Source organism: Rattus rattus, chromosome 2 (assembly GCF_011064425.1).
Source record: "Rattus rattus isolate New Zealand chromosome 2, Rrattus_CSIRO_v1, whole genome shotgun sequence".
Classification (NCBI taxonomy): Eukaryota; Metazoa; Chordata; class Mammalia; order Rodentia; family Muridae; genus Rattus; species Rattus rattus.
Genome location: NC_046155.1, coordinates 46954176 through 46981237, shown reverse-complemented (window position 1 = coordinate 46981237; position 27062 = coordinate 46954176). Strand labels below are relative to the sequence as shown.

Sequence of the window (27062 nt, the reverse complement as noted above, 5' to 3'; positions counted from 1 at the left end):
ATATCATCTTCTCTTCCCCAGAGCTCCCTGTCGTAGGGCTAAGGGAACCGACAGTGCTTAGATTTTGTATAAAGGGTTTGGCTGTCCCTTCTCGGCAACCCTTCTTTGTGCAAGGGAGGGTTACATTGACCTCACTCAGTTGCCCTTTGCTGAGTCAGGAGGCTGAGGATCATCGGGCTAATGTCAGTCATTCACTGTAACACTTCGCAAGTAGAAGAGCAGGGACTGGGCTAGCCTTCACTCCTGTATTATCCCCTACGCAGAAGACTGTCCCCCTCTCTCCACCCAAGACACCTGGGAACGTAATATCCAGCTGAATCAGGAAAGCAGTGTGGCCCTAGGGCTGTGAGAAAGCCAGGGGAAAACCTGTGGAATGGTAAGAAAAGGCAGACCCCCAGGAGAGCAGGGAGCCCTAGTTAATAAGGAATGTTATGTATTAGGCCCTGAGGGTAAATATCACCTCCTTCCTGCTTGATGCATTGCCATCCACTGTGTGGTCTAGCCTTGGAGAAAGGGGTGGGCAGAGGCACAGTGGGGATTCTTGGAGGGAATGAGGTGCTGTTAGTGTGAATTCTGGGCAGGCGGTAGTGGGGTCTAGCCTGATCTACTTTGAGAGCTCTGGATAGAGTTGCAGAGAGTCCCACAAAATCTGCAAGCGCAGGTGAGATTCAGCTGGGGCATTTGGGCATTTTATGCCCAGGAGACGACTTTCTCTGACAGGCCTGCCTGAGGACTCCAGACAACTCCTTGGAAGAGGCGGGCAGCCCATGCTTACATCCCCAACAATTTTCAAAAGCGATTTCTGTCCGTCTTCGCTGCATTCAGCATTTAAGCCTAGGTTAGCTCTGGGAAGCAGCGGACTCACCCATGACTGTCTGAAGGGTACACGTTTTCAAAACTTGCTCTGTGATAAGAGACATGGCGGCCAAGTACTGTTACCGTGTGTCAGGATATGTTGAACCTTGTGCTGTCAGCCTAGATTGGAATTTGGTGGCATTGTACCCTGGTCAGGAGAGGCAGGGCTTCTGGAGTGAGAGACCCTAACCAGCTGTGTGGTTTGGGGCAAATTGTTTACCCATCTCCCCGGAGTCTCAGTTTCTTCTTCTGTAAAATGGGGCTAAAAGCACAGGCTTATAGATAGTCAATGTGTGGCCTAGAAATAGTACCAGTGATAGCTTGGTGGGTGTTATAGTGTGTGCCCATAATCTCAGTACCTGGGTAATGCATGGGACCCTGTTTAATTCTTAGTATATTTGTCCATTTGACAAAAGCAAGGTTCATCTGGGAAGAGGAAACCTCAACTGAGAAGATACTTCATCAGACTGGGATATAGGCAAGTGTATGGGAACGTTTTCTTGATTAATGATTGATTGATTGACTGATGTGGGAGGGCCCAGCCCACTGTGGGCGGTACTAACCCTGGGCAGGTAGTTCCCAGTTGTATAAAAAAGCAAGATGAACAAGCCACAGGACGCAAGGCAGTAAGCAGCCTTCCTTCACAGCTTCTGTTTCAGTTCCTGCCTTCAGGGTCCTGCCTTCAGTTCTTTCCTGACTTCCTCTCATGGTGGACTCTAAGCTGTAAGGTGAAATAAATCCTTTTCTCTCTAAGTTGTCTTGGTGTTTATCACAGCAATAGAAACCTAACTAATAAACCCGGTCTCCAAAAAACAAAGGAAGAGAGGAAGGAGGGGAGGGGAAGAGATGGTGGGAAGGAAGGCAAGAGTTAGGGAGTGGTAGAAACATAGTAGATATCAGGTGCTGTTGCCCTCACTGAACCAGCCATGACAGAGGCTAGCCCATGACTCTGAGGTTAGCCACCCCCACTCTACCCTAGCTTTGAGACCAGCTTTCTTGAGATGTAATTCCTATAGTGTACAAATGGCCCGTGAAATCTGTACAGTTCAATGATTTATGATACATTGTTATACATTGTAACAGTGTTATACAACTGCACTGTGATAGTCAACTGCAGAATATGTCATGCCAGCCCCTGGCAACTGTTAACACACTTTCTGTCTTTGTATCTTCTAGACACCACATCTAAATGCAGTCTTTTGTGACTGGCTTTCATTAGGAAATACTTTTGTCCATGTTGCCTCTTTGGATGGCTTGCTGGGGTTGCTTGATTCATTTCTTGGGGCACAGATCTTAGCTATGACTAGCAGGGCCAGCCCTTGGTTACATGAACTGGCTATGCTGGAGCTAGCCCTCTGTCCCCGTGAACGAACCCTGGCCCCTTCCTCAGCCAGCACACTGAAGGTTGGGTCTTCAGTACAGGTCCTGCTTTGTAGTTTATTCCCAGCACTTCCTCTGCCCCCATTGGAGCTGGCGGGGGAGGGGTGGAAACTGCACAAGGCCTCCACGGATCTGTCCCCCCCAGGGACCTCCTTTCCGGTAGTGGGTGGGGAAAGAGACAGAATAGCATCTTTATTTGTTTTTAATATTGCCCAACCCCCCTTACTAAGTTCTGGTCAAAGTCCCCACAGTTGTGGTCAGGCTCTCTTCCCTTGAGACACAGGGTTATGGGACTTCTCTCCTGGGGGCAGCTGATGGGGAAGTCCACAAGTGCTTTGGATCTCTCCAGTGTGAAGTTGGGCTTTTTGTTTTTCCTCTAGTTGGCGCCGGGCCAGCAAGGCTGGCCCATCCCTTAGGAGGCATTCAGCTGTGAGTAACACAGTCCTGCAGAACCTTCTTAAGCATATGCAAGCAGGTTATCTCCCGTGCTCACGGTTTATAGGTGGGCCTGCTGCAGGTGTGGCCCCAACTCTCTGTAGGAAGCTGGGAAGAAGTGTTGTATCCGGGCTTACCTGCTCTGACCTGGGCCAGCTTCGTGCCCGTTTGGTTGTAGAACCTAGCATTGGAGTTCTGGTCAAGGCTACCAGGGGACTCTGCCCTGCCCTCTAGACTCACTAGCTCCCTGCTCCCAATTCATATCCCTCTCCTGTCACCTATTCTGTGTGACACGGCAGCCTAACTTCAGGTCACTCCTGCAGTCCAGAGCAGGCACCTTTCGGTTCCCTGGCCTCCCTTTCTCTCTCCCGCACTTATGCTAAGCAGTTTCCACTGTCTGGAGTGGCTTTACCTGCCCTGCTCCTTTTAAGACACCATTCCAATGTCTCTCCTGGAGTCATCCCAGGTACACGGGCTTTCCCCATATGTGCGAAGTAATTGTACCACATGAAGAGAGGACAGACAGGGTCCTGCACTTACGCCCCAAGCTAAGAGTTCTTCTAGGACAAGGGCTTTGCTGATCCTTGAGCAGAACACTTGTCAGTATTTGCTGAGCCTGCCTGACTCGTGGCCTCGCTCGATGTGTTTGTTGGTCACATGCCGGGTTTTCCAGCGTCAGGTGCAGCTAGATAAATTAGCCCTGTTTTACAAGGTGTTTGGCATATATGACCATTGCAGAGCCCATATCCTCTATATTGTCCCCGTTAGCTTGACCCTTCCCCCTCCTTGTCTCTTCAGTGTCTACACTGATTTGTTTAATCTAAACCCATGCATCCCCCAGAAAACGGGCTGTGTGGCTTGAATAGAAGGCATCGTGCGACCGCTTCTTTTCCACCCAGCACGACGTTCGTGAGCTTTATTTTTTTTTTTTTTTATTTTTTTTTTTTTTTTTTCTTGCACCTGCCTCTTGGTTTTCCCTGCTGCACAGCTTTCTGCGCCCACGTGCACTGCATTTTATTTCCTCTCCCCTTGACGGACACTTGAACTGCCTCCAAGACTCTCTTCATGCAAATACTACTGTGGCAAGCATCCATGCACACCACAGCCTGTGCAAACTCCACAGATTTCCCTCGCGGGTAGACCGGGGGTAGGATTGCCACCGAGTGACTGGGTTTGGGTAAGAACTGCCATGTTGCTCCTCAGACGGCTGTATCCGTTTATACGTAAGGCTTCCCATCCATCTGCTCACCCGACTTGGTAAGCACCCAGAGGCCCTCCAGACGGCCGGCCCTCCTCCCCACCTCCTTTGGATGATATAGTAAATTCTAATCTCTTCCTCGTTCCTTGCCAACACATCTCTCTTGCCCGCGATGAAAGTCCTTTTTATAGTTTTCCACCCAGGTCTCACTAATGGGCCCAGAAACCTAAAACCTCCCATTATCTGAGGAACACAGCCCCAGCTTTTCAAAACTGAACCTCCTTTGTTTTCTCCCTTAATCTGAACTAAGCCCTTCCTATCTTCCTTCTCCACTGGCCGGGAGCCTCTCTGGCAGGTTCTGAGGAACGGTCAGGAAAGGTGCGTTGCTTCACATGGAGGGGGTAGGACTCCAGCCTCCCGGGTTGCTCCTCTACAAGCCAGGGTTGGCATTCAGTTAGCTCTGTTTAAACTGTGACCATGCTTGCAGGTGGAAACCAACTGGGCTTATCTTCTGGGGCTAATGACAGGAAAAATGCTACAAATACTTCCCAGCCACCGGCCCGAGACAGACTCTCAGTCATCACTGTTCTGTGATATCTCTCTCACGTGGCTGAAGTGGGCTATTATTGGCTTTGCTTTTTTTCCCTTGTCCTTTTATTTCTTACTATTTAAAAATTATACTTATTTATGGTTTGTTTAGAGTTTTGTTTTTATTTTGTGTGTGTGGATATTTTATCCGCATATATGATTGTGTACTATGTGCGTAGCTGGTGGCCCAGGAGGCGAGAAGAAGTTATGGGAGCCCCTGGAAATAGAGTTAATTATTTGGTTGTGAGCCAAGAACATGGGTGCTGGCAACCTTGCTCAGGCAGTCTGGAAAACGTGCTTAACCACTGGGCCACCTCTCTGGCTCCTGTCTTTGATCTCGCTTTACCCTTTGATGCCCCCTTTACCGTGAGGCATAGACGTGGCATTGGATCCGCTGTCATGTGCCTATTACATGCTCGCCTGAGTTTTCCAGTTATACGGTGAGCTGCGCGTCTTCTCCCCGCTCACCTCTGTCTGGGCCCCACCCCCCACCTCGCTCCACAGGGCTTTTCACTTAGCTGATGGTCGGTAAATACTTGCTGGGTGGTTGACACAGATTGCGTGCTATCCATCATCTTCAAAGGTTGGGAGCAGACCATTAAACAAAAAATAAACAAGATCTTTCTTTGTAAAAAAGAGGCATTACCTCCTGCCCTTCCCTTGCAAAAGTTTCTTTTAGTCTTATTTATTGCTTTTCTGGGGTAGGGAGTCTTAGGAGAGTGACTCAGAGAGCCCCTTTAATTTAAGAGAGCCGTCATAAATCACACCCATTACGGAGGGATCCGATGCCTGCGTGCGTCCCCTAAGTGGATTAGGGGCACACACTTGGGATGGCTCCTCTGGGTGTCCCCCCACCCATCTGCAGGGCTGGCCTTCTCTGGCGGTGCGTGGTATCCTCCCGACTGCCTTCCAATAAACAGCAGTCCGTCGAAAACCTACTGTGAGGGGAAAAAAAAAGTGCCGTCTGTGTATTGTATCGGGAGAAACTAAATATTATGGGAAAGGCCAAATATTTCCACCGTGTTAAGAAAATAAGATCCCGGCTGTATGGAACTTCCCTCTCAGTGGGCAGAAGACTCGATGGAGACTTCAAAGAGGGAAAAGCTGTCAGGGCAGTGGCTCCATTCAAAAGGAATGTGTGTGTGTGTGTGTGTGTGTGTGTGTGTGTGTGTGTGTATACACGCATCTTACACGCTGCTGCAGATGCTGCAACACTGCTACCTCTGCCCCTGGGAGGACGGTGGGGTCTGGGCGATAGAGCAATAGTGGAGCCTTGGTATCCGGGCAGCGCCTGAGCTGGAGGGCCCCGACCACACGTGGTATATCCGATGAGTCTCTTCTAGTCAGTTCCCGCCACCTCTCCTCACTGGGTTAAGCATGTGGGTTGGGGCGGTAAGGGGGTAAGGGGGTGGGGAGGGTGGGAGTGGAGGGGTGGCTGACTTTCATTGGAGAGAGGCCTAAAAATCCTTTGGCCTTTACTAAGAAGTCAGGCTAGGTTATCTGAAGGCCATCCCCGGGGAGGGGAGTTCTGAGCTGCGGCCTGCTTGTTTTAATGGGCTGGGGGAAGCTGTTTGAGGAGTGGCCGTAAAGTCGCTCACCAGACCCGACATATGAGAACGCTGTCCATGAGTCACAGGGAAGCTCTCCCAGGTGGAGAGAACGAGCACTTGTTCTGCAGGGTGGTTGAAGACCTGGCACTGCCTTGCCGGGGGTTCTCCTCGGCAGGATCGTCCTCCTCCTGCCATCCCTGACTAGGAGCACATCAGCTGTCAACCCAAGTGCAGAGGTCGAGGAGCCATTGCCTCTCCACGGAGACTTTCCTCTTCCTTGCTCCCAGAGGATGTGCCAGTGCCCTGTGATGCCAGCCCTGTAGGGGCGACAGCCATGCTCTCCAGCTGTGGGAATGCCTAGGGACGGTGCAGAGTCCTGAACCTTCAAGGGCCTCCCATCAGCCAAGGCAGTTACTGTCGATTTCATAGACACAGAGGCACTGAGAGGGCTTGAAGATATTCCCCTGTAGTCAGATACATGAGATGTGGCAGTGCTAGAATTCAGACCTAGGTCCTGTGACATCTTAGCATTCTGAACAAGATGACTCCTTCCCTGTTGGTGATACCACCTTCTGTACCTTCTCTTCTTCCTCTCCTCCCCCTTCTTGGGAAAATGTGTATTTGTTGTATGTGTATGGGTGTTTTGCCTGCACGTCTGTCTGTGCACAACATACATCCGGTACCTGAATGGGTAAGCGGAGGGCACCGCACCCCCTGGAACTGGAGTCACAGATGGCTGCGAGTCATCAGGCAGGTGCGAGGACTCGAACTTCGGTCCTCTAGAAAAGCAGCTAGTGCTCCGATGAGCCCCCTCTCTAGTCCCACGCCTTGACTTCTTAAACCGCAGTCTTAGTTGTAAAGAGAAGACCACTCCCAGGGACAGACAGTTCACTGGGTCCAGGAGAAGTGGGTATCACAAATTTTAAGAGCGTCTTCCCCCCCCCCCTCTCTTTCTCTCTCGGCTGGTGGGAGTGGCCGTGTGTTGAGCGTGCTGTGCACCGGCTGCAGGCTCTGCGAACTCCCTTTGATTCCCACAGCACTCCCGTGAGATTTGTTTTATCAAGGATCAAGACTCAGACATTATGTAGGTCTTTCTGCCCCATACAGCTCAGGGGTGGTGGAGCTGGGCCTTTGCTGGGCCTTCCCAGTGCCAGAACACATTCTCTTGGTGTGAGACCATGACAGATTGTTTTACCAGAGTGGTCGGGGAGGGAAGGCCCTGAGGGGTGTGGAGGAGAAGGGATTGGAAAGAGTCAGTCCTTCATGCTGGGGGAAGGGAAGGGGACCTAGAGAACAGCAGGAGCTATCAGGACGGGACCAGTCTCCATCGCTCTCCCAATCACACAGCCTTAGTCTGCAACTGATGCCTTGGCGCTGAGGGCCAAGCCTTCTTGGCTCTGCGGAGGTGACATCACCCGCCCTCTAATCCTCTGTGCTGACTCCTTGGCTAACTGATTAGATGTGGTCGTGGTGATGGGTATGACCCTGTCAGGATGACACATCCATGGGATATCCTGGTGTGGAAGGAACTAGATTTATCCCTCGACCACTTCTCTGTTTACTGCTTCTTTGTGCTCAATGGTGAGAATGCTCTTCCACTGGCCCACAGACCCCTCCTGAGCTGCGCTCCAATCTCCTTCCAGAAAGCATTTATGAAGCACCTACTGCGTGCCAGACACAATTTCAGAGGCTGGAGACACATGGGTGAGCCAAAGTGGTTGCTCTCTGGAGAAGAGGGAGGCCCCAGGCTGACTGGTTGGACCAGCTTGAGTCAGAGCATTGCATTTTCTGTGGTAAATGGAGCAGGAACTGACCAGAGGGAAAGAAGCGACCTCTGAGCAGGAGTAGAAGCCGATTTGCATATTTGCTGTATGGGTGGCGGGTATGTTCGGGGTGCCGGGACACCTGGTAAAGGCCAGTGGTAGGAGAAAGGGAAGGGGTGACTCAGTTTCCATTTACTGTTCCCTTATGCGGGTACCTGCCCTGGGTCTGTACCTCTGACTCTGAATGTTTGATGATGACCAAGGTGGGCTTCTCACATTACCCTGTTCACATTTATCAGTGACACAGGGAGAAAGGAGAGAGAGCACTGTGGTTGTCAGACTTAGCTTTCAAAATTACCTTGAAGGAGGTTGGAGTGGAACAGGCCAGAGGAGGAAATTCAGCCTCATTTACAGTAGCATCATAGAATAAAAGACGGACATCATCATTGCTGTGCCTTGCAGCTCTGAAACTGTCCCTCAAATAACAATCCCCATTCCCTCCACCGCAGCCCAACGGCTGCCCCCTCACCCTGGGTAATAATCCTAAAAGATGCTTGAAGTCGCACAAGTACAGCAGGGGTTTCTGGGACACAGAAGTTGGAGGAGCCAGCGGCCAGGTCACTTGCTCTGTGAGTGACTTTCAGATCCCGGGGATGTAGCCCTAGGACTTAGGTTTCTGAGGTGCTGTCCCTGGAGTTCAGGGTGGAGAAAGGCGAGGGGGAGACCGGGGGAGATCGTGTCTGCTCTGCCCTCTTTCTCCGCCTACCCCTCAGCACAGGTGAGCATTGCTTTCAGCCCCGCCCCAACCGTGTCCCACCCTCACGTACCTCATTTACCAAGATGAGAGCCTGGATAGAGAAGCTACAAGACTGTCCACCAGAGGCGGAAGGACTGTGAGGCATCCCTGGGCCAGGAAGGGGACATAACATAGGTAGGGGTTTCCTACAGAAGCTGAGGAAGGGAGGATCAGATAGACTCGAAGACTGAAACCATGGTCACACATGCCCAGAGATGAATGGACCGCCTTACTTCTGACTTTCTTTTTTTTTTTTTTTGGTTCTTTTTTTTTCGGAGCTGGGGACCGAACCCAGGGCCTTGCGCTTCCTAGGCAAGCGCTCTACCACTGAGCTAAATCCCCAACCCCACTTTTGACTTTCTTATTATTGACTCTGGACCTGTGCAATCAAAACCTTTCTCCAAAGACCTGTGTCCCATTGACCTACGCACTTGAAACATCTTGTTCCCTCTGTTGAGAGTCCACTCGTGTTATGGAGTATGGCAGTGTGTGTGGGCCTTTAGGCAAGAATGGCACGCGTGGGCAATTGTCCTCCATACAAGCCTGTGCCCAGACTTGCCCCGTGTTTGCTTACCACAGGGCTACATTCGCAGACCTTGTGGGGATGGATCTGGGTGTGAACCTTAATCCCGGACTCCAAGTCTCTTTCTCTCATTCACTTTTCCCAGCCTCTGACTGGGGATGAGTTTCCTGGAGTGGAGGCTCTAACCTATTATAGCCTTCCTCTAGGAGGTGTCCTCCCCCATTCCCCAGAAAATCTCAAAGGCAGAGGACATTAGGACCCAGGGACACCCCAGCCCTGCTTTCTCCATTGACTTCTTATTTTAAGTCAAGCCCCAAAGCCACTGAAAGAACAAACTCCATTTCCGTGTCATTTCTGAATGGCCGATTCTCGGTCTCCTGGAGTCTCTGTGGAAGGAGGCAGCTGGTCTTGAGGAGCCAATAGAAAGAGGTCACCAGGGAGTGCCCTGTAGGACACTTGCCATGGGGCATCAAGCTTCCAGAATAGCTCTGTAAACCCATACACTTCCTTCTCTAGGCAGGGAGTGGCCACCAGCTGCCAGGGCCCAGCCTGAGGGAGTACTCCCGGGAGGGCAGGACTTGGGGTGTGGGTCCCAAGGTGCCTGGCTTGGCTTGACTCTCCCCACTAAGGGTTGGCCCCACCTACCACCTGTTCTTTCCCTCAGCTTCGCACATCTGTCCGTGGGGTCCCCACCTCCCTCTCACTTCAGATACCACCAAGTCCCTTCAGTTCTCTAAGGCGCAATGACTCGGTGTAAGGTTTCGCCAAGAGGTAGGAAAGGACAGTCTCACAAGGATTGTGATCCCAGCTGGGCTGTTTCAGTCATGTGACCTTGGGCAAGCTTTGAGCCCTTTGGAAGTTCGGCATCTTCCGTTGGATAGGGTGAGCATCCCGGCCTGCCCTGCGTGCTGATGTAGGAGCTTAGTGATTGAGGGCAGCCCCCTACAGAGTCAGGGCTGGGAGCTATTGGGTGGTGGTTTCTATCCCTTCCTGAAGTGTCCTGAAACGTTCCGTGATTGGCTGGGCTCAACTGTGTAAGAACAGAGTTCAAGGCCAGACCTCATAAAGGTCAGTGTGTGGATGGAGGTCTGTCCAGATCTTCCCCAACCCCCCATTCGTATGGGAAACAGCTTTTGGCGACTGGGATGGTGGAGGCCACACCTCCGTTAATATGGCTGCCTGTGCAGTAAACAATTCCCAGGAAATAGCATGGAGGAGACACCTCTGTGTGTCTAACGGGCGAGGCGCACGATAAGGGCCTGGTGGGCATTTTCTCATTTAATCTTCCAAGCCGTCAGAGTGGCACAGCAGATAAAAGCTGAGCAAACCTGGTGGCCTGAGTTTGACTCCCCAGAACCTACATGAAGGTGGAAGGAAAGACCCGACTCCACAGAGTTGTCCTTTGACCCCCGCCTGCATGCCGCGGCACGTCTACTCACACACAGACACACGCACATCATACCCTCACGCAATATAATAAAAAAACGTTTTAAAAACCCATCCAAGTCATGACCTCTCGCTACTCTTGTTTCGTAGGCGTGGAAGGCTCAGTGATCAGATACCTCATCCAAGACCCTATACCAAATAAGACATAAAGCTAGGTTTAGCATGTGTAGTTTGCACTGCCCATCAGACGCCCCCGTCTTTTCTGCCTAGCGCTGACCTATGTGGTAAGGCTGGGGAGAGACCGAGTTTGGCAGTTTGTGTTTTGGCCGTGTGCTTCGTCCCCATTGCCCATTGTAGCACAGCTAGCACATCTACAGCGTAGGCTGGGACGGGGGTGGGGGGGCACTTCGTCTCTGGGACCTCAAGTGCAGCCTGGGAGGGCTAGAATGTATAGCTCACGCCTTTGCCTGCAAGAGTCTGGGTGTGAGCGAGAGGGGTGGGCCCTGGCCGAGTGAAGCAGGCTGAGGTCAGAGGGAGGGGACCACCCTCCCCCCCGGGGAATGCCTGGATGACGTGACTTCGTGTAGCACTGATGGAAGAGGGCTGGCCACATGCCCTCTTACCTCCAGCCTCCGTCTGATGAAGAACTCGGATCAGGAGGGGAGGCCCAACCAGATGTAGTGCCTGGCAGACTGCCCTGGCCACAACACAAGGTTCTCCTCCAGCCAACTTGGCAGCCCTTTTCCCCAAGGGGACCTAGGAGCAAATGACGCCCTTGAGTTGGCTGGGACAGAGAAGGGTCCCTTTGGGCACAGGCTAGGAAGGGCAGAGATGAGGGTTGGGGGAGGGTGGTGCATAAAGATGTGATGTGTTTTGTTACAGTCCCTCCGTGTGTGTGTGTGTGTGTGTGTGTGTGTGTGTGTGTGTGTGTGTGTGTGTGTGTGTGTGACAGAGAGAGAGAAGAGGGGAGGGTGAGAGGGAGAGAGAGGGAGGAAGGAGGGAGAGAAGGAGGGGAGGAGGGGGGGAGTGGGAACTAAACCCACAATAAATAAAAACCATTGCAGATTTTCCTAAGAGCCCTCTCCCTTGTGCCTGGGAATGAACTAAACCTACAATAAATAAAACCATTGGCTTCTAGCATTTTGCCACTTTTTTTTTCAAAGCTGCTATGCCCTCTCCCTCAGATGCTCCCAGGTCCTAGTCCATGGCTTTCCCAAAGTAACTGAATGACTTTCCCATGTGATGGAGTTCATCCATCCTTGCAGCAAGGGAATCAAACTCAGGACCTCGCGTGTGACACAGTTCATCTACCACTGGGCTACTCATTGCCCTATTAAGACTCTGTCCTTCCGTCTCTCCCATTTGAGGCTCTGGTCCGTTCTGCATATGGTGGAGGGTGGGCTGTTACTCTTTTCCAATTTTGAGTTGGGCTTGTTGGACTGATGTCCCACTGTTCTGTACTTGGTAATTAATGCCCTGCCTTCCTCAGGTGGGTCTCGGTTCCGGCCACCAAACACCTAGGTGGGCGGATTCCCCTGGCCCCAGAGGGAGTTGTTCCTGACCTTCGGCCTAGTATGTCGTCTCCTGTGGTCATAGATCACTGCGCTTTGTCTCATGGTGGGGCCTCAGCAGGTGGTCCCATGTTTTCTGTTGAGCCCAGTAGCAGTTGGGTGTCTGGCTCACTGCCTGGGTTTCCAGTGCCCTGCACAGTCAGGAGGCCTGGCCTCTGTGAGGGGGATCAGGAAATTTCTGTAGTTCAGAAGTTGCTTTCCCAGAAGATTTTGATTAAGAACTGTAGGCAGGGGTGCTGGCCCTAAAAACTGTGAAAAGTCAAGGGTTTGGACATGAGAGTGAGAAGGGATGGTCAATCAGCGTTATATGTTGGGGATCTCCTGTCCCCTCAGCCCAGCAGTCCCATTACCTCCCATTGGTGACTGGACATTTCTTCCTGACAGTGGACAGAGCCTTCCCTTTCGTTCTGCAGCTCCCTCATCCACGGTCTGCCTTGACAGGTCAGTGGGCCTGATTCTGTGGGTTGTGAGAGTCCTTCTAAAATATCTGAGAACACAGGCACTGCTGATTCATTTAGCTGTTCCTTTGAACCAGGAGGGGCTGATTCTGACCCCTCCGTCACTGATGGAGGCCCAGGGATGGTGGGTGGCGCTCCCAGTGGAAACTCGGACATGGCCACAGCCCAGAGTGGAGGCATCTGATTCTGGTTGTCCCTTCCTCATTAGAGGTGAAGAGTCCCAAGCATGTAGGCAGGACTCCGGGAAGTCTGAGTCCAGACTCCCTGTCATCATAGACATTGAGAAGGCAAAGCTGAGCTCTATAGGACACGTTCTCCTACAAGGAAGGATGCTTTCCAGTTAAAGAGATGCCTGGTTGCTCTCTTTTCTTTCCATCCAGTCAGTGGTCTTTGTAGGTTTGGTTGGTTTTAATGATTCCCAACTCTCACTAACCGTAGACCCACCCGGGAGCTCTTAAAACCTCCCAAACCACTCCCACCTTTCAAGGCTCTAGTTTAACTGGCCTGCGAGGCCAAGGCAGCGTGGTTTTAAAGGACCCGTGGTGACTCTGTGTGGCCAGGGCTACAGACCTTAGTTTCAGGATCACAGGGTTGAACTTGAAACTCCCCACTGCCCCATAGGAATGAGCACGGGATGATGTCAGCACAGCATCCAGAACCAGAGCCAGGGGACAGGCTAAGGGGGGGGCACAAGTGTTTTCCAAGACCGGAATCTCATGTTCAATTATGAAAGCCATACACTTTCAAGCAAAAGGAAATAAATACGGAAATGCCAGAGAGTAGAAGGCAGGACTGCCCTTGTCTCTCCCCTGAGATCTCTTAGATAACCAGTTCTCGGGGAGCTCGGGGACCCCATCCACACATAAACCTGGCCGTGTGCTGTAGGCACCGCTCTGTGATCTTGTGATCTTGGTTTTCCTTTTCTCAGCGTGCTGGGTATCTTACCATCAGCAGGTACACGAACCATACATTTTTAAACTTTTAAAGTCAGTGAACATCGAGTATTCCTTATTTTTTGCAGCAGAGAATATTTCTGCATACATAGACCAACTCTCTCTTTCCCTTTCCTCCTTCCCTCCCTCCCTCTCTCTCTCTTTCCCTCTCGCTCTCTCTCAGAGGTCCAGTTGATAAGTGCAAGAACTGGTAAGGTTAAGGATCACCACCAGAATGCTTTCTAAAAAGCTTGTTCCGGGCCAGACCAGGCGCTAACTTCCTAGTGACAGCTGCTTGCCTGTGTCACCAGTAAAGGTTTGCTGAGCACAGCGGAGAGGAAGGTGTGAGTGTGTCAGCCGGGAAGGAAGTAGAGAGAGAGGTCACGTCCCTGAAGGCTGTGTGTAAAGGAGCAGCTGACTTCTGGCCTTCCCTGACCGCCTCGGTTGTAGCACGGGAAGCGGAACCGTGCTGTGCCTGTTAACCTTTGCCTGGCTCCGTGGTAAGACAAAGGCACAAGTGCCCTGGCAGGATGTGTATGTTGAGGGCACTGGGCCAGGGCTGGGCGTTGATTAGGGAGCGTGTGGAGCCAGGAGTTCCCTTCCTAACTCCGCTAGAGCTGCTGAGTGGTGGCCAAGCCCATTGGAACCCGGGCACATAATGCTTTTGATGTTTCCAGAGCTCCGGCTCCAGCTCAGGCTCCTCAGTGTCAAAGTGCGTCTAGCAGACGTGTCCGACATGATAGCTGTGAATGTGGCCTGACGCAAAAATTCATTTTTACTTTGTTTTACTCTACTAAGCTTGCTTAACATGTAAGATTTGTGCGTGTGTGTCTGCACACATGCGTTAGTGCATGTGTGTCCTTGGGGGTGCATGCGTGTATATTCGTGTGTACGGGTGTGTGTTTGTGTGTGTGCATGTGAGTATGTATGTTCATGTGTGCACATGTGTGTGCATGTGTATGTTTGTGCATGTGTGTCCTTGTGTGTGCATGTGTGTATATTTGTGTGTGTTTGTGTGTATGCATGTATGTATGTTCGTGTGTGCACATGTGTGTGCATGTGTGTTCATGTGTGCGCACGCATGTGTGTGTACATATGTGAGCCCTCAAGTGTGTGTGCCTGTGTGTGCATGTGTGTGTGTGCGTGTATTCATGTGTTTTTGTGTGTACATGTGTGTATGTGTGTGTGCGCCCAGGTGTGTTTTATAACTAGGTTGCACAGATCTCACGTGTGATCTTGGTTGATGACGGTCATGTCACTGTGTCAAAAGGTCAGATGCACCATCTGAAGTTTTTCACTTCAGAGCCCTATCCTCCCAACTGGGCACAATGTTAGCCAATCCTCTCTGATGCCTAAGTATTACCAAGATGCCCACTGACCCTTTCTCGGTCGGGGCACCCACCGGTCGAGAGTGACTCTACTCCTTTTCTCTGACGGGTTGGTTTGGCTGGAAGAAGGAAAGCACAGAGGGCAAGCACATTCACTCCGCTGCTCTGGAGATCGTCCTAGTGGGAATCATTCCCAGAAATCTAGAAACTCAAAGTGGATTCCCGTCCAGGCCCTGTGTGCTTGGGTGCCCTTAGGATGCGCTAGAAAAAGAGAATAACATTCTTAGAGTAAAAAGACTGTGTCGGGCATCAAAGCATGAGGAGAGAAGTCACAGGTATTGAGAGTCTCCATGCACTGGGTTCTTCACAGGATCTCCACCATCTTCACAGCGAATGAGGAATTATTGCTCTTATCTATATCTATATCTATAGCTATAGATATAGATACATAGATAGAATGGGAGGCTCAGGGTACGTATTCACTTTTCGAGGAGCTGATCTAAAGCACAGACATCCCGATGCAGGGCTCCCTACTCACCAGTGACATGGGCAGCCTTAGTCCTAACTGATTAATTGGTTGATTCCCTACTCAAAGAGAAAACCAACAGGCGGAGCCGCAGGTTGGACCCCAGGGTCAGTCCCTATGGCCAGACAAGCTGGCGTTATTTAACGAGGACGGGGTATATTTACCTGAAAGACTGAGTCAATGTGTCGCAGAGATATTTAGACATGGGTGCTCACTGCAGATGTGTTCACAGTAGCTAAGTTATAGAACCACCCTAAGGGCCCAACAGTCGAAGAATGGGCAAAGAAAATGTGGCGTCTGTGCACAGCGGGTGTTTGTGACTAGAAAGAAGAGCAGAGTTAATGTCGGCTGACGGAAAGTAAACTAACACGGCCAATAAAGGCTTTAAAGATGTGTGTTTATGCTCGTTTGTGGCCCCTAGATTTCATATAGATATGGAAACCGTGTGTATGTGCGTGCGTGCGTGTGTGTGTGCGTGCGTGCGTGTGTGTGTGTGTGTGTGTGTGTGTGTGAGTGAGAGAGAGAGAGAGAGAGAGAGAAGTAAAGTGGGTAAGGACGATCGAGGTGGAGGGGTGAGAAAGGAAGGGTACAGGATACAGGGATGGATGTACACGCAACTTAGGATGCATTCTGATTTGCAGATGTCCTTATGAAACATAATACCACGTATAAATAAATATACACAATAAAAATTTAAAATAATAGCAAACGAACAGTAATAAAAAGGGGGAGGAGCTGGTAAGAAGGCTCAGTAGGGGAAGGGGTTTGCCTTCTGGTCTGATGGCCTCTGTCTAGCCTGGAATCCCACAGGCTAGAAGGAGAGGACTGACTGACTGACTCAGGTGTCCTCTGCCCTGCACACAGGCAGGCAGGCTTTGCTCTACCCGGTGCCCTACCCCAACCAACCAACCAAACAACCAACCAACCAACCAACCAGTTGATTTAAAAATACAGTTAAACCTAAGAAAGAGAGAAGCACTCATCGGGAGGGCTTGGCTTATTTAACCCTAAGCTCGTCAGTCACCGGCTGTGGGTCGGGCCTCAGCAGGTCGCAGCTGGGACTCCCACCTCTTCTCTGGAAGTTGGAGGTGTTAGCACTGTCTCTAGCAGTGTCTGGAACTCGGTGAGTATTCAGCAAACAGGAGTGGCTGCTGTTCTCCGTAGTCCCAGGGAGCCCGTTTGTTTGCTCAGATAAGAGAAAGGTTTACCTAGTGACCTCTTCAGTCTCTCTAGCTCTGGGGAGCTGAAAGATGGAGCTTTCATGGTGAATCCTTTCAGGCTCCTCAGCGTTCGTGGGTCCCGGGAGCCCCCAGCTTCCATGTGCATTTCCTTCCCAGGAAACATGAAATAAAACAAGAAAAAGGCCCCTGGCCTCACAGCATGGCACCCTCTCAGCAGATGACACTGTTCCAGGTCCCCTGCAATGGAGTTTTGTTTTGCTCTTCTCCTTTCTTAGAACATAAGATCATTAAATTTATATATAAAATCATCTCTGTCTCTCTCTGTCTCCCCCTGTCTCTCTGGATCCGTCTCTGTCTCTGTCTCTGTGTGTGTGTCTGTGTGCGTGCGTGCGTGCGTGTGTGTGTGTGTGTGTGTGTGTGTGTGTGTGTGTGAGACTTGAAAGTAGAAGGAAAACTGCCCAGGAGGACTAACAGAAGGATATGAAGACGCAGGGGAGGGAGTGTGCTCAAAATACAATAAATATACTTGCGTAAAATTTTTTTAAAGTAAATATATAGGCTTTTTTAAAGCCCCCCTTTTTTTTTTCAGGACTGGAGAGATAGCCCAGTGGTAGAAGTTGCCTAGCATGCACAAGGTCCTGAGTTCAATTCCCAGTACTGTAAAAGTAAATAATGAATGGATAAAAAGCTCTCTTTTCTCCAAAAATGGGTAGCACTCATGAGCTTTGAAGTAGTAGGTAGATGTAGCTCTCGAGCCTTTCTGGGTGACTTCTGCATGATTCACTGTGATACCTCATGGACCAGGGTCTGAGGGCTGGAAAGGGGCTATAGGTTGGTCACTCACTCTTGTGGTCACCCCGTAGGTGTGTGTGTTGGAGTAGAGATCTTCCTCTAAATCACCTTTTAAGTGGTGGCTCTTTCCCAAATCTTCACTGTCACGTAAAACAAATACCCAGTCAGAAGAGGCATTGGGATTTTTACCAGGGCCACCTCTGAGGGTGCTCAAGGTTTTCAGGCTAAGCTAAAAACTTTAGGGTCAGGAGTACAGCTCAGCTGGTTGTGCTTATTATGTAGTGTGCACAAAACCCTGAGTTTGATCCCCAGCACCATATAAACTGAGTATAGTCAGAGATACTTGTGGTCTCAGCAACCAGGCAGTAGAGGCAAGAAGACTGGTCGTTCATCCTTGGCTATTGTGAGTTTGAGGCCATATGGGTTAACAGACCTCTATTCCCACCCCATCCAGCACTGCACCCCCCCTAAAATTGAGCCAAGTGGCAAGGTTTGGGATTGGCAAAGACCCTTGTACTGAATCAGAAGGATTCTTACTCTATCTCTTACCCATTAAGAGTTTGGGTCTGGGGCTGGAGAACTCCCTCCAATATGTCTCTAGCCAACCTCGTTGCTACAAACCCTGGTACTTCCATTGGATGAACCAGTTGCTAGCGAAGGCCAGGAGAGGGCAAGCCAGCTTCTACTAATGGGGAGCCAGGGAGTGGATGGGCTCACCCATGTTAAACAGACTTATGCAACATATGCCAAGCTCTCTGGTTGTGCTGTGCCAGCAATTAGCAAATGAGGGTGGATGGAATAGCTGGCTGATGGTGGATCATAAGCTTTGAGCACTCCCAGACACAGACAGACTCACAGGTCCAATGGAACCTAGGTCAGATAGTGACACTCTTGGAGACACCTTCTCTGGAACAATTAGTGGATGTGAATAGGATTTTTTTTTAAATATCAGGTCCATCGCTGCCACCTTGAGAGTCATCTGGAAGACAATATAACCCAGGCTTTGGCATAGCCACTTGCATTGGGAATAGCACCCCTGAAGCCCTCTGCCCAAGGGTGGTTTGAATTCAGAGGAGTTTGGAGATTTACAGGCCACTCTCTCTCCCAACCCTCCAAGGCAGATCTACTTATATGGGGCATTTGGAATGGGAAGGCAGGGCTTAATGTTATCTTAGACGGGCATCAGCTTCCTAAGGAAGAACTTAGCATTGGGCCCCCTCCTCAACAAGAAGCCAGTGCAATAACCATGGCCCCTTTTATTGGCTTCTGGATCGTGTTCATTCTGGTTTCTAGGGCCATCATTTTGAAGCCAGTTAACCCCAAATGGGAGGCCTGTCTTCATCCGTAGACTCCAGAAGATTGAAGTGATTCTGTGACGCTCCCCTGGGCTCTATAACCATGATACTCCACTCCAGGAGCAAGGCACCCCTTTGTGGTATGGCTACAGTCCCAAGGTAGTTTGCAGACTATCATGTAGATTAGATTCTTCCCTTCTTGGCCCCTTGACTGGGCAACCGTCCGGTAGAGAATACAACTTGCCTAACCATGTGCAGCAGCCCTGGTCCTAGCCACCTGATGCCAGAGCCATGTGTGAACAGGTTGGGGAACATTGCTGTGGAGTTTCCATTTGGCCTGGGGCCAGGTCTGCTGGGCAAGGGGCCAGGGAAAATAAGGCCTTCCTCAGTAAATTGCAGCCACCATGTGCAGCACATAGGGGTGTGCAGTTCCCTCCCTCCACAATTCCAGCTCCTCACCTCTTGTCCTACTCTCTGGTGCAAAGGCAGCCACAGACATTAGTGTTTCTGATGAAACCCAAGCCAGTCTGGGACCTTCTAGGCATGGTTGAGCCTCATCTTTGCAATCATTCGTCCGGTCCGTCCCAGATCCCATCCTGGCTTGCCCCCTCCGGAGACTGGGTTTCTTTCTTGGTTCTCTGGAGCTGACCTGTAAGTGATTCACATCCAGGTCATGCAAGTTTACTGACCTACATTCAAGTTCGAAAAGGGGCTTGGTTCATAGAGGGCAGCAGAACCCACTGGGCAGTCAAGGTCGGAGAGCACAGATCTGGTCAGGCAGTGTGTGTTCAGCAGAGAGCATGACCTCAGAATGGGAGGTTGCCTGGTGAGGTGCTGTGCTGATCGTCCTATGCGGTCTCCCTGCTGGGGGCTCTCACCCTTTAGACCTGAGCTGCAGAGGAACACGATAGTCTGGCTGGCCCACAGGAAGCTGGGCATGGCTACTGGTCTCTGAGGAGGTTTCCTAGTTGCCTACCATCTGCCTGAAGTGACTAGAGACCTTGAAATGGAATCCATGCATTTTTAAAATCCAGAAGAAAGGGAAACTCTACCCAGGAAACGTAAACCCAAGTCACTGTGTTTGGAATCAGGGTGTTTAATTGAAGTCCAGCTGCTGGGTAATGTTATCTGGCAGCTCCTGAAACCAGAGGGGGGTTTATCTGTAGGGGTAAACAGAGCTGGCTTTCTCCAGTGACCTCTGCCCTCTCCACCCCAGACACCTGCTCTTTCTCCACAAACTATCTCTAAAGCGGGGCCGGCCGGAGCTACTTTAAGAAGCTCTGGTGTTGGGGTGAGGGGTAGGACTGTGCTGGGGCGAGGCTGGAATTCTTCCTGTGTGTCCGTCGCTCATCTGGAGTGATAATCTAAGGTTGGGAAGAAAACAGAGCAAGCGTCCTGTCACGATAGAGCCTGGGGTCTGTCTGCAGATTTCTGGTCTTATCTACAGGAGGACACTGTCTGCTTCCAAGGCTACCGACCTATGGCGTGCCCCAGAAGTTTGGGAAAACCTGGGGATGGGGACGTGAGTGGTCTCACAGCCAACGAGGTGGGTGCTGTGAGGGAGACCCAGCCGGGGCTGGCTCCAGAATTCTCTCCTCACTTGGCCATCTGCCACTTGACAAGTCGCTACTGACTTGCACCCTAGATCCCACTTCTGCCAAAAAGGCCGCCTCTTACCATGTGCCCCGTAACGAGTAGCAGGCCTCCCTGGATCTCCCAACACCAGGCTTCCCGAGTCTCCTGACTACCTGCGTCTTTCCAGCAGCCAGGCCAGGAGCTGTGATTTAGTCTCCCTGGGAGGTGAAAGGGAAGCCGGTAATTACCACAGAGGAAGGAGCACGGGTGCTAAGCCCCAGTTAAGTCCTTCTCCAGCTCCAATTCGCAGGCCCAGGAGAATGGTCAAGTTTAATGACCCTCAGGCAAACTCTCCCTCTTCTTTCTCTCCCTCCTAATGGGCTTGGCCACTTGGGGACACCCGGCAGCACCTGGTGCAGGTACACATCTGCTCCCTGTGGAGCAACCTGCAGCGAGGAGGCATTCAGGTGGAAAAGGGGCAGGGCGGTGGGCGATTCTGACCCTGAGGAAAACCCAGCTCCTCTTCCAGGGCAGCAGGGAGCTGCTGTGCTGAGGGTTGCCTGGCTTTTGCTACCTGCCTGAACCCTGGGCTCTCTATCTGATCCCCCAAGTTCTGTCTCTGGTTGTTCATGAGCTCTCAGTGTGGCTTTGACACTTCTTCGGTCCTCTAGGCCAGCAGTTCTCAACCTTCCTGATGCTGCTACCCCTTCATACAGTTCCTCATGTTGTGGTGACCCCCCCCCAACCATACGTTATTTTTGTTGCTACGTCATAACCGTAGTTTTGCTCCTGTTATCATAGGTAAATATCTGTGTTTTCCAATGGTCTTAGGGATATCCCTTTTGAAAGCGTCATTGGACCCACAGGTTGAGAGCCAGTGCCCTGGGCCCCTCCCTGCCCAAATGTATCCTGAATGAAGCTTTACTTTAAAAGATGTTTAGTTTCTATCATGTCATTTGCTTTAGATATTGCAGACCTACATTTATATAGAGAGCACTAGGCCTGTGGCTGCTGAGTGAGTATTCTCTCCAAAATTAAAATCTAAATACCGTTGTAGCGGTAGGAAGGGGAGGACCATTTTTCACGGAACTGTCAGGAAGCATGTGGACTCTACAGTGAATGTCAATACACACACACACACACACACACACACACACACACACACACACACACACACTCCACATACCCGAAGAAGCATTCACTGAAATTAGAATGAAGAATCTCTTAGTAGAGTGTTAAAACAAAAGGGGTTAAATGTTTTCTGTCAGTGAGCCAGGCCCGGTGACAAATGAAGGAAACTGGTCTTGGCTGGCCCATTCCTACAGTAATATTAAGCTGTGCCTGCAGCCCAGCCTGGCCACCTACTCACCTGCTCCTCTTCTCCCATAGGTGTATATCATCAACGTGACCTGGTCCGACTCCACCTCCCAGACTATCTACCGGAGATACAGCAAGTTCTTTGACCTGCAGGTGAGTCGGATGGTGGCTTGAGTCTCTGAGGGGTTCCTTGTTCACGTCCACATCCCACTGGAAGGCCCTGGGCCGAGCTGAGGGCCAGAATCCAGTCTGGCAAAGAGGGACAGATGAGAGACCCCCGTCGAGCAGCCAGGCCTTTTCCTGTCTTGGCTGCCGCATGCAGACGCTTGAGTGGGACTTTGCTTTCCACCACAGCCCTTCACAGTCTCGCTTAGTCATCCTCCCTTGGCCTTGGGGTGCAAACTGTGGGGAGGCGAGGAGGCATTTGTGGGTGCTGTGTGCCTGAAGCAGACATATCTATAAACATCCATGATGAGACGCTAGCCACCACATCATTGCTGGTAAAGGAAAGCAAACACACAGAGAAGACCAAAACTAAATAAGCAGTTTATAGAACTACATGCTGGGCATACCTCCGGGGCCGCCTGTCTACCCAAACAAGGAGCTTGCCACCCAGTTCGCACATGTGGACGGGCAATGTGTGTCTCTAACTCACTGGCATGCTTCTTCAGCGAGACGGCAGTATGTAGCCACACCGTACCATTAAACGCACCCCCTGGACGATGGCTGATTCGTTTTAGGGTCTTTTGGTGAGGAGTGCTCACACTGGGCTTAGACAATAATACTTGAGAAGTCCATGCGGTTGACCAGATGGTGAGAACCACAGTGGGGTGGTGGGGCTTCGGCAAAGCCCAAACTAGGATCAGCTGTCACTGTCTAGCCCCTGCTTCTCTCCGGGACTGTCCTTGTTTGTTTGTTTTTTTTTTTCTTTTTAGATTTATTATATTTATTATATATGAGTACACTATAGCTGTCTTCAGACACACCAGAAGAGGGCATCAGATCCCATTAGAGATGGTTGTGAGCCACCATGTGGTTGCTGGAATTTGAACTCAGGACCTCTGGAAGAGCAGTCAGTGTTCTTAACCACAGAGCCATCTCTCCAGCCCAGGACTGTCCTTGTTAATTCGCACTCTGATGAACTTAGCTGTCGTAGCTCTTGAATTTTAGATCTGTGGCTCCTGACATCATAGACACTGACTAGCTCCCTTTTCCAAATTGGTAAGCCCCGAGGAAGACTTTGGTCAGTCCCTTTCTTTGGCCCAATCAGGACGCCCAGAGGTAGAGAGGGTCTTGGAGCGTAGTCATGGGCCTTGGCAGGGTGAAGGGGGGTGTCACCCTGGTGCATCAGAGGCAAGCACCGGAGTATTGGTGTTAATAGGCAAGCACCCTTCTTCTATCTGGAGGGGAAAGCCGAGAGGTGGAGAGTTCCTTAGAACGTGAGAGTGATTTAGAGCAACGAAAACACAAAGAAGAGACATTGGTTCCTAGCCTCACACCCAGCAGCCAGCCCTTCCATTTAGCCCCTTAGCAGTGGGCCATCCTGGAGAGGGAGACGATTGCCTGTGTGTGTGCGCGTTAATACCTGCTTTGATCTCAAGATCCTTATCACTATGAGACAAACGTTTTAAAGAGCCGGTTCCCCAGAGCATGGATCCTTCTGGTTCAACAACATGGGGTTGAATTTGTCACTGTGTGTGGGAGTAGGAACACTCATGACTTCTGCCTGCTGCCTCTTCCCTTCTCAGCCCTGCCTAGTCTCCTTAGGTCTTTCCAGGATAAACTGGTGGGCTTTGCCTGCACCCCATCAATGGGTACAGTGTGTGGGGACAGGAAATGATAATGCAGTTGGGCAGCGTCTGGACCCTGAAAGGACTCATTGATCAGCTGGAAGGAGTCTAAGAAGCCCGGGGAAACTTCCAAATCAGAATTTCTATTCTGGTCCCACCCCCTCCCAAGTTATAGAATCACACAAGAAAGGACTGCTGCCCTCCACCCCCCACCCGAGGACTCACTCTCTCCCTATTACTGTTGGAAGGGACACGAGCATGGAGCAGCTGTGATGTGCTGGCCCTGAATCACCATGCTTGCGGCCAAGCTTGTCCTGAGTGGGCGTCCTCTGTCCCTGTGTGCAAGTAGTCTCACATTTTACAGGTTCGGTCCTTTGGACCAGTATTATTTATTTGTGATGAAGCATACCATACCCATGTAGGGGGATAGAGGACAACTGGAGGAAAGGCTTTCCATCCCTACGTGGGGTCCCAGGGACCTGGAGGGAATTGTGGGTCCCAGGGATCAAACTCAAGTCATCAGGTTTGGCAGCAAGCACCTTTACCCGGTGAGCCATCACTCTGGCCCCAAAGTTACTTTTAAGCCAGGCAAGGTAACACAGATCTATGATCCCAGCACTTGTGAGGTAGAGGCAGGTGGATAAGGAGTTCAAGGCCATCCTCGGCTATATAATTAGAGGGCAGTCTGGGCTACTTGAGACTCTTTTTTTTTTTTTTTTTAAAGAAGACACTGATTTTCCCCTTCCATGCTGAACATGTACCGATTCTTCTCTTTGCCATTATCCCACAGTGCAGTGTAGCAGCAACTTGCATAAGACGGGTTCTTAAGGTGTCCCTTTTTATTTTTGTGCTCATAGCCAAGGCTTTTTCAGTCACTGGGGTTGCTGGCCTGAGGAGATGCCTTCGCAGGCAAAGGTAACCTCCATGCTTGACGGCTTGGTTCTGTCTCCGGACCTTCAACTTGGAACAGCTGTCCCAGAGCTCCTGGGAAAGCCAAGTCCGATTCCAGAGAAGTCTTCAAGAGCGTTTTAGATGTCAAGGTGGAAGCAGGGCTTTGTTTCTTCTAAAAATAGCTCACAACTCAGCCTTCTATGAGCAGAAGAGGGACCTTCCCCACAGGGAGCTGATCAGGTTATGGTCTCATGCCCAAGTTTGGTTATAAAGGGTGTGCTTGGAGATGCCCGTAAGTTAAGCAGGAGGCAGGCAAGTGGCCGGCCACACATGCCCCTTTAAGTCAACCTTCTGTTTCCCATATCTTCCCCCATGACCTAGCCCCACCAAAGGACAGGACAGGGAGGCTTCCGGGTCCTGGCTCAGTTGGTGACTGTTTCACAACCTGGCCTGCCAGCCACTGGGCTGCAGTCATTTCTCTGCAAACATTGGCTCATGTGCTGTTGGCCCCGGAGAGGGGACCCCTGGCAGTGAGTGCCACTGGGTCAATATTTGGTCAGAGCCAGGAAAGGCCCTTAATGTTCCCCCGAACCACTTGGAAGACAGCCGAGTGAGGGAGAGAGCCGCTTGACGCTACTTATTTGCTCTAAGGGCTTCAGCTGTGTCGAAGAGCTTTTATCTCTCTTCCGTATTCATCTCTGCTGCACTTCCCACGCACGCACGCACGCACGCACGCGCATGACGCAGGCACGCACGCACGCGCAGCGCAGCCGCACTCAGTCCCCAGCGCTTGAATAGTCTGGTTAGTGATGGGTGAACCAAGCTATAATCCTTGAGCCATTAATATTCAGCCCTGGACTGATGTGCTGTGTGCTGTGTGTTATAATATTATTGATGGAGACTCATGGATCATTGCTTTTTTAGAGTCAGAAGAGTTCCTTTCTGTAACGTGTATGTGGGTGTGTATCTGTGAAGGTGCTGTATGCGGGGTAGGTAGGTTCACACATGCATGTTCAGGTGTGCAGAGGCTACAGGAAGACATTAGGTGTGAGCCTTCCTCTGCTCTTACTCTCCAAGTTATTCCCGTGAGATGAGCCTTTCACTGAGCCTGCAGCTGGGTTGGCAGCTCATCTTCGCTCCTATCCCTTCCTGCCCCTAGCTCGGGGCTTGGCTTGCAGACTCGGCAGCCATACTCAACCTTTCCCATGAATTCTTGGATCCAAACTCAGGTCCTTGGTGCTCGTACTACCGCACTGTTAGCCACTGAGCCGTTTCTGCGCTGCAGGCTCCAGAACTACAGTCGGTTATTCTAAGGTCTTTGCCTCATAGGGAAAAAGCTGCTAATTTTTCTGTTCATGGAAAATGTTGTGTGTTTATATCTGTGTGTGTATGTATGTGTATATATGTGTGCATGTATGTGTGTATGTATGTGTATGTGTATGTATATATATATTTATGTGTGTGTTCATATCTGTGTATGTGTATATGTATGTATATGTGAATATGTGTATGTATATTATGTATGTGTATGTATGTGCTATTTATGTATATGTGTATGTATGTATGTGTATATGTATGTGGGTATGTGTATGTATATGTGTATGTATATGTATATATTTGCGTTTATATATGTGTGTATGTGTATGTATATATGTGTGTATTTATGTATATGTGTATGTATGTGTTATTTATGTATGTATGTGTATGAATGCACATGTGTGTGCAGGCCGGAGGCTGACACTGAGCGTCTTCCTCTGTATCTCTTCATCTTGTTTATTTTGAGACAAAGTCTATAATTGAACCTGGGCCTTGATGATTCTGCTGTATTGGTTGGTCAATATAGTAGAACACTGAGTCTAGATGAGAGGTAGCCATGAGCGCGCGCGCGCGCGTGCGTGCGTGCGTGCGTGCGTGCGTGCGTGCGTGCGTGCGTGTGTGTGTGTCAGAGGACAACATGTGGAGCTCAGTTTTCTCCTTGTCTTCTATGGATTCCAGGGTTCTAGCTCAGATTGTCAGGCTTGGCCTGCTAAAGGGTCTCACCCATGATGTATAATTATTTTTAAAAGTTCTAGAAGGATGCACTCCAGATTGGTGACCAGTACATTTGGATTGGTATTAGGGACATTGATGGGAGAAAGGCTTAGTCAAATGGGGAACTTCAAGCTTATCTGTGAAAAACAGAATAGTAATTAAAGAGAAATCTGGGGAGAGGTAGAAAAGTGGGAAATCTAAAATAAAATAAAAAAAAATGTCCCTTGCAGTTGTTACAGTAACAGAAAACAACGGGCTTGGTAAAATTGTATCGAGAATGCATCTTATAAGAGAAAGAAAGTGAAAATAATAATTTAACTTACATTACCTCATTTTCCCTGGACCTTCATTCTAGATCATTCCTGTGGAATGTAACTAGTTAGATCTCATTATAACCCCAGGGACCTATCCAAATTATCCTGTCAAACTGGAATCTTGCATTCAGATATGACTTAAAACCCGTGAGCCAAGCATTAGAAGAGGAAGCCTGTTGGTAGCAGTGTGTTGGTCCTGATGAAGTGGTGGTGAGCTGGGGAGGGACACAGTAATTAGGAGGAGCAGTGTCCAGGACCGAGATGGCTGGGTTCCAAAAACCAAGCTCCAGCAAGCATTACCACTGATAAACCATCTGAAGCATTCTTTAACCTCCCAGTGTCCGTTTCCTTATCTTAAAGTGAAGTCATTATAAAGACCTGTCTCCTAGGATAATAGAAAGGACAAAATGATAGATTCCACGTAAAGAAAGCCATTAGAAAAGGGATCGTCAGGTTCTTAGAGAGGGAGGCAGAAGCGTCAGGAGTTCAGCCTTCAGGAACTTAACTCCAGGAGGAAGTAGCCAGAGCTCCCCACCCCAACTGGAGACACAGGCTTCTTCCTGTGCCCCTTAATTCAGATTTATTTC

The 27062-nt window shown here is 50.3% G+C and overlaps 1 protein-coding gene across 3 annotated transcripts in view; it reads left to right on the top strand.

Annotated features, from left to right (window-relative positions):
- Positions 1-27062, top strand: part of Sh3pxd2a (SH3 and PX domains 2A) — a 198869-nt gene that overhangs the window by 17494 nt on the left and 154313 nt on the right. For all 3 annotated transcript variants that reach the window (XM_032892159.1, XM_032892160.1, XM_032892158.1), the window contains exon 2: positions 21522-21602. In XM_032892159.1, coding sequence (XP_032748050.1) covers positions 21522-21602 — 81 coding nt within the window. The remainder of the gene's footprint in view (positions 1-21521; positions 21603-27062) is intronic.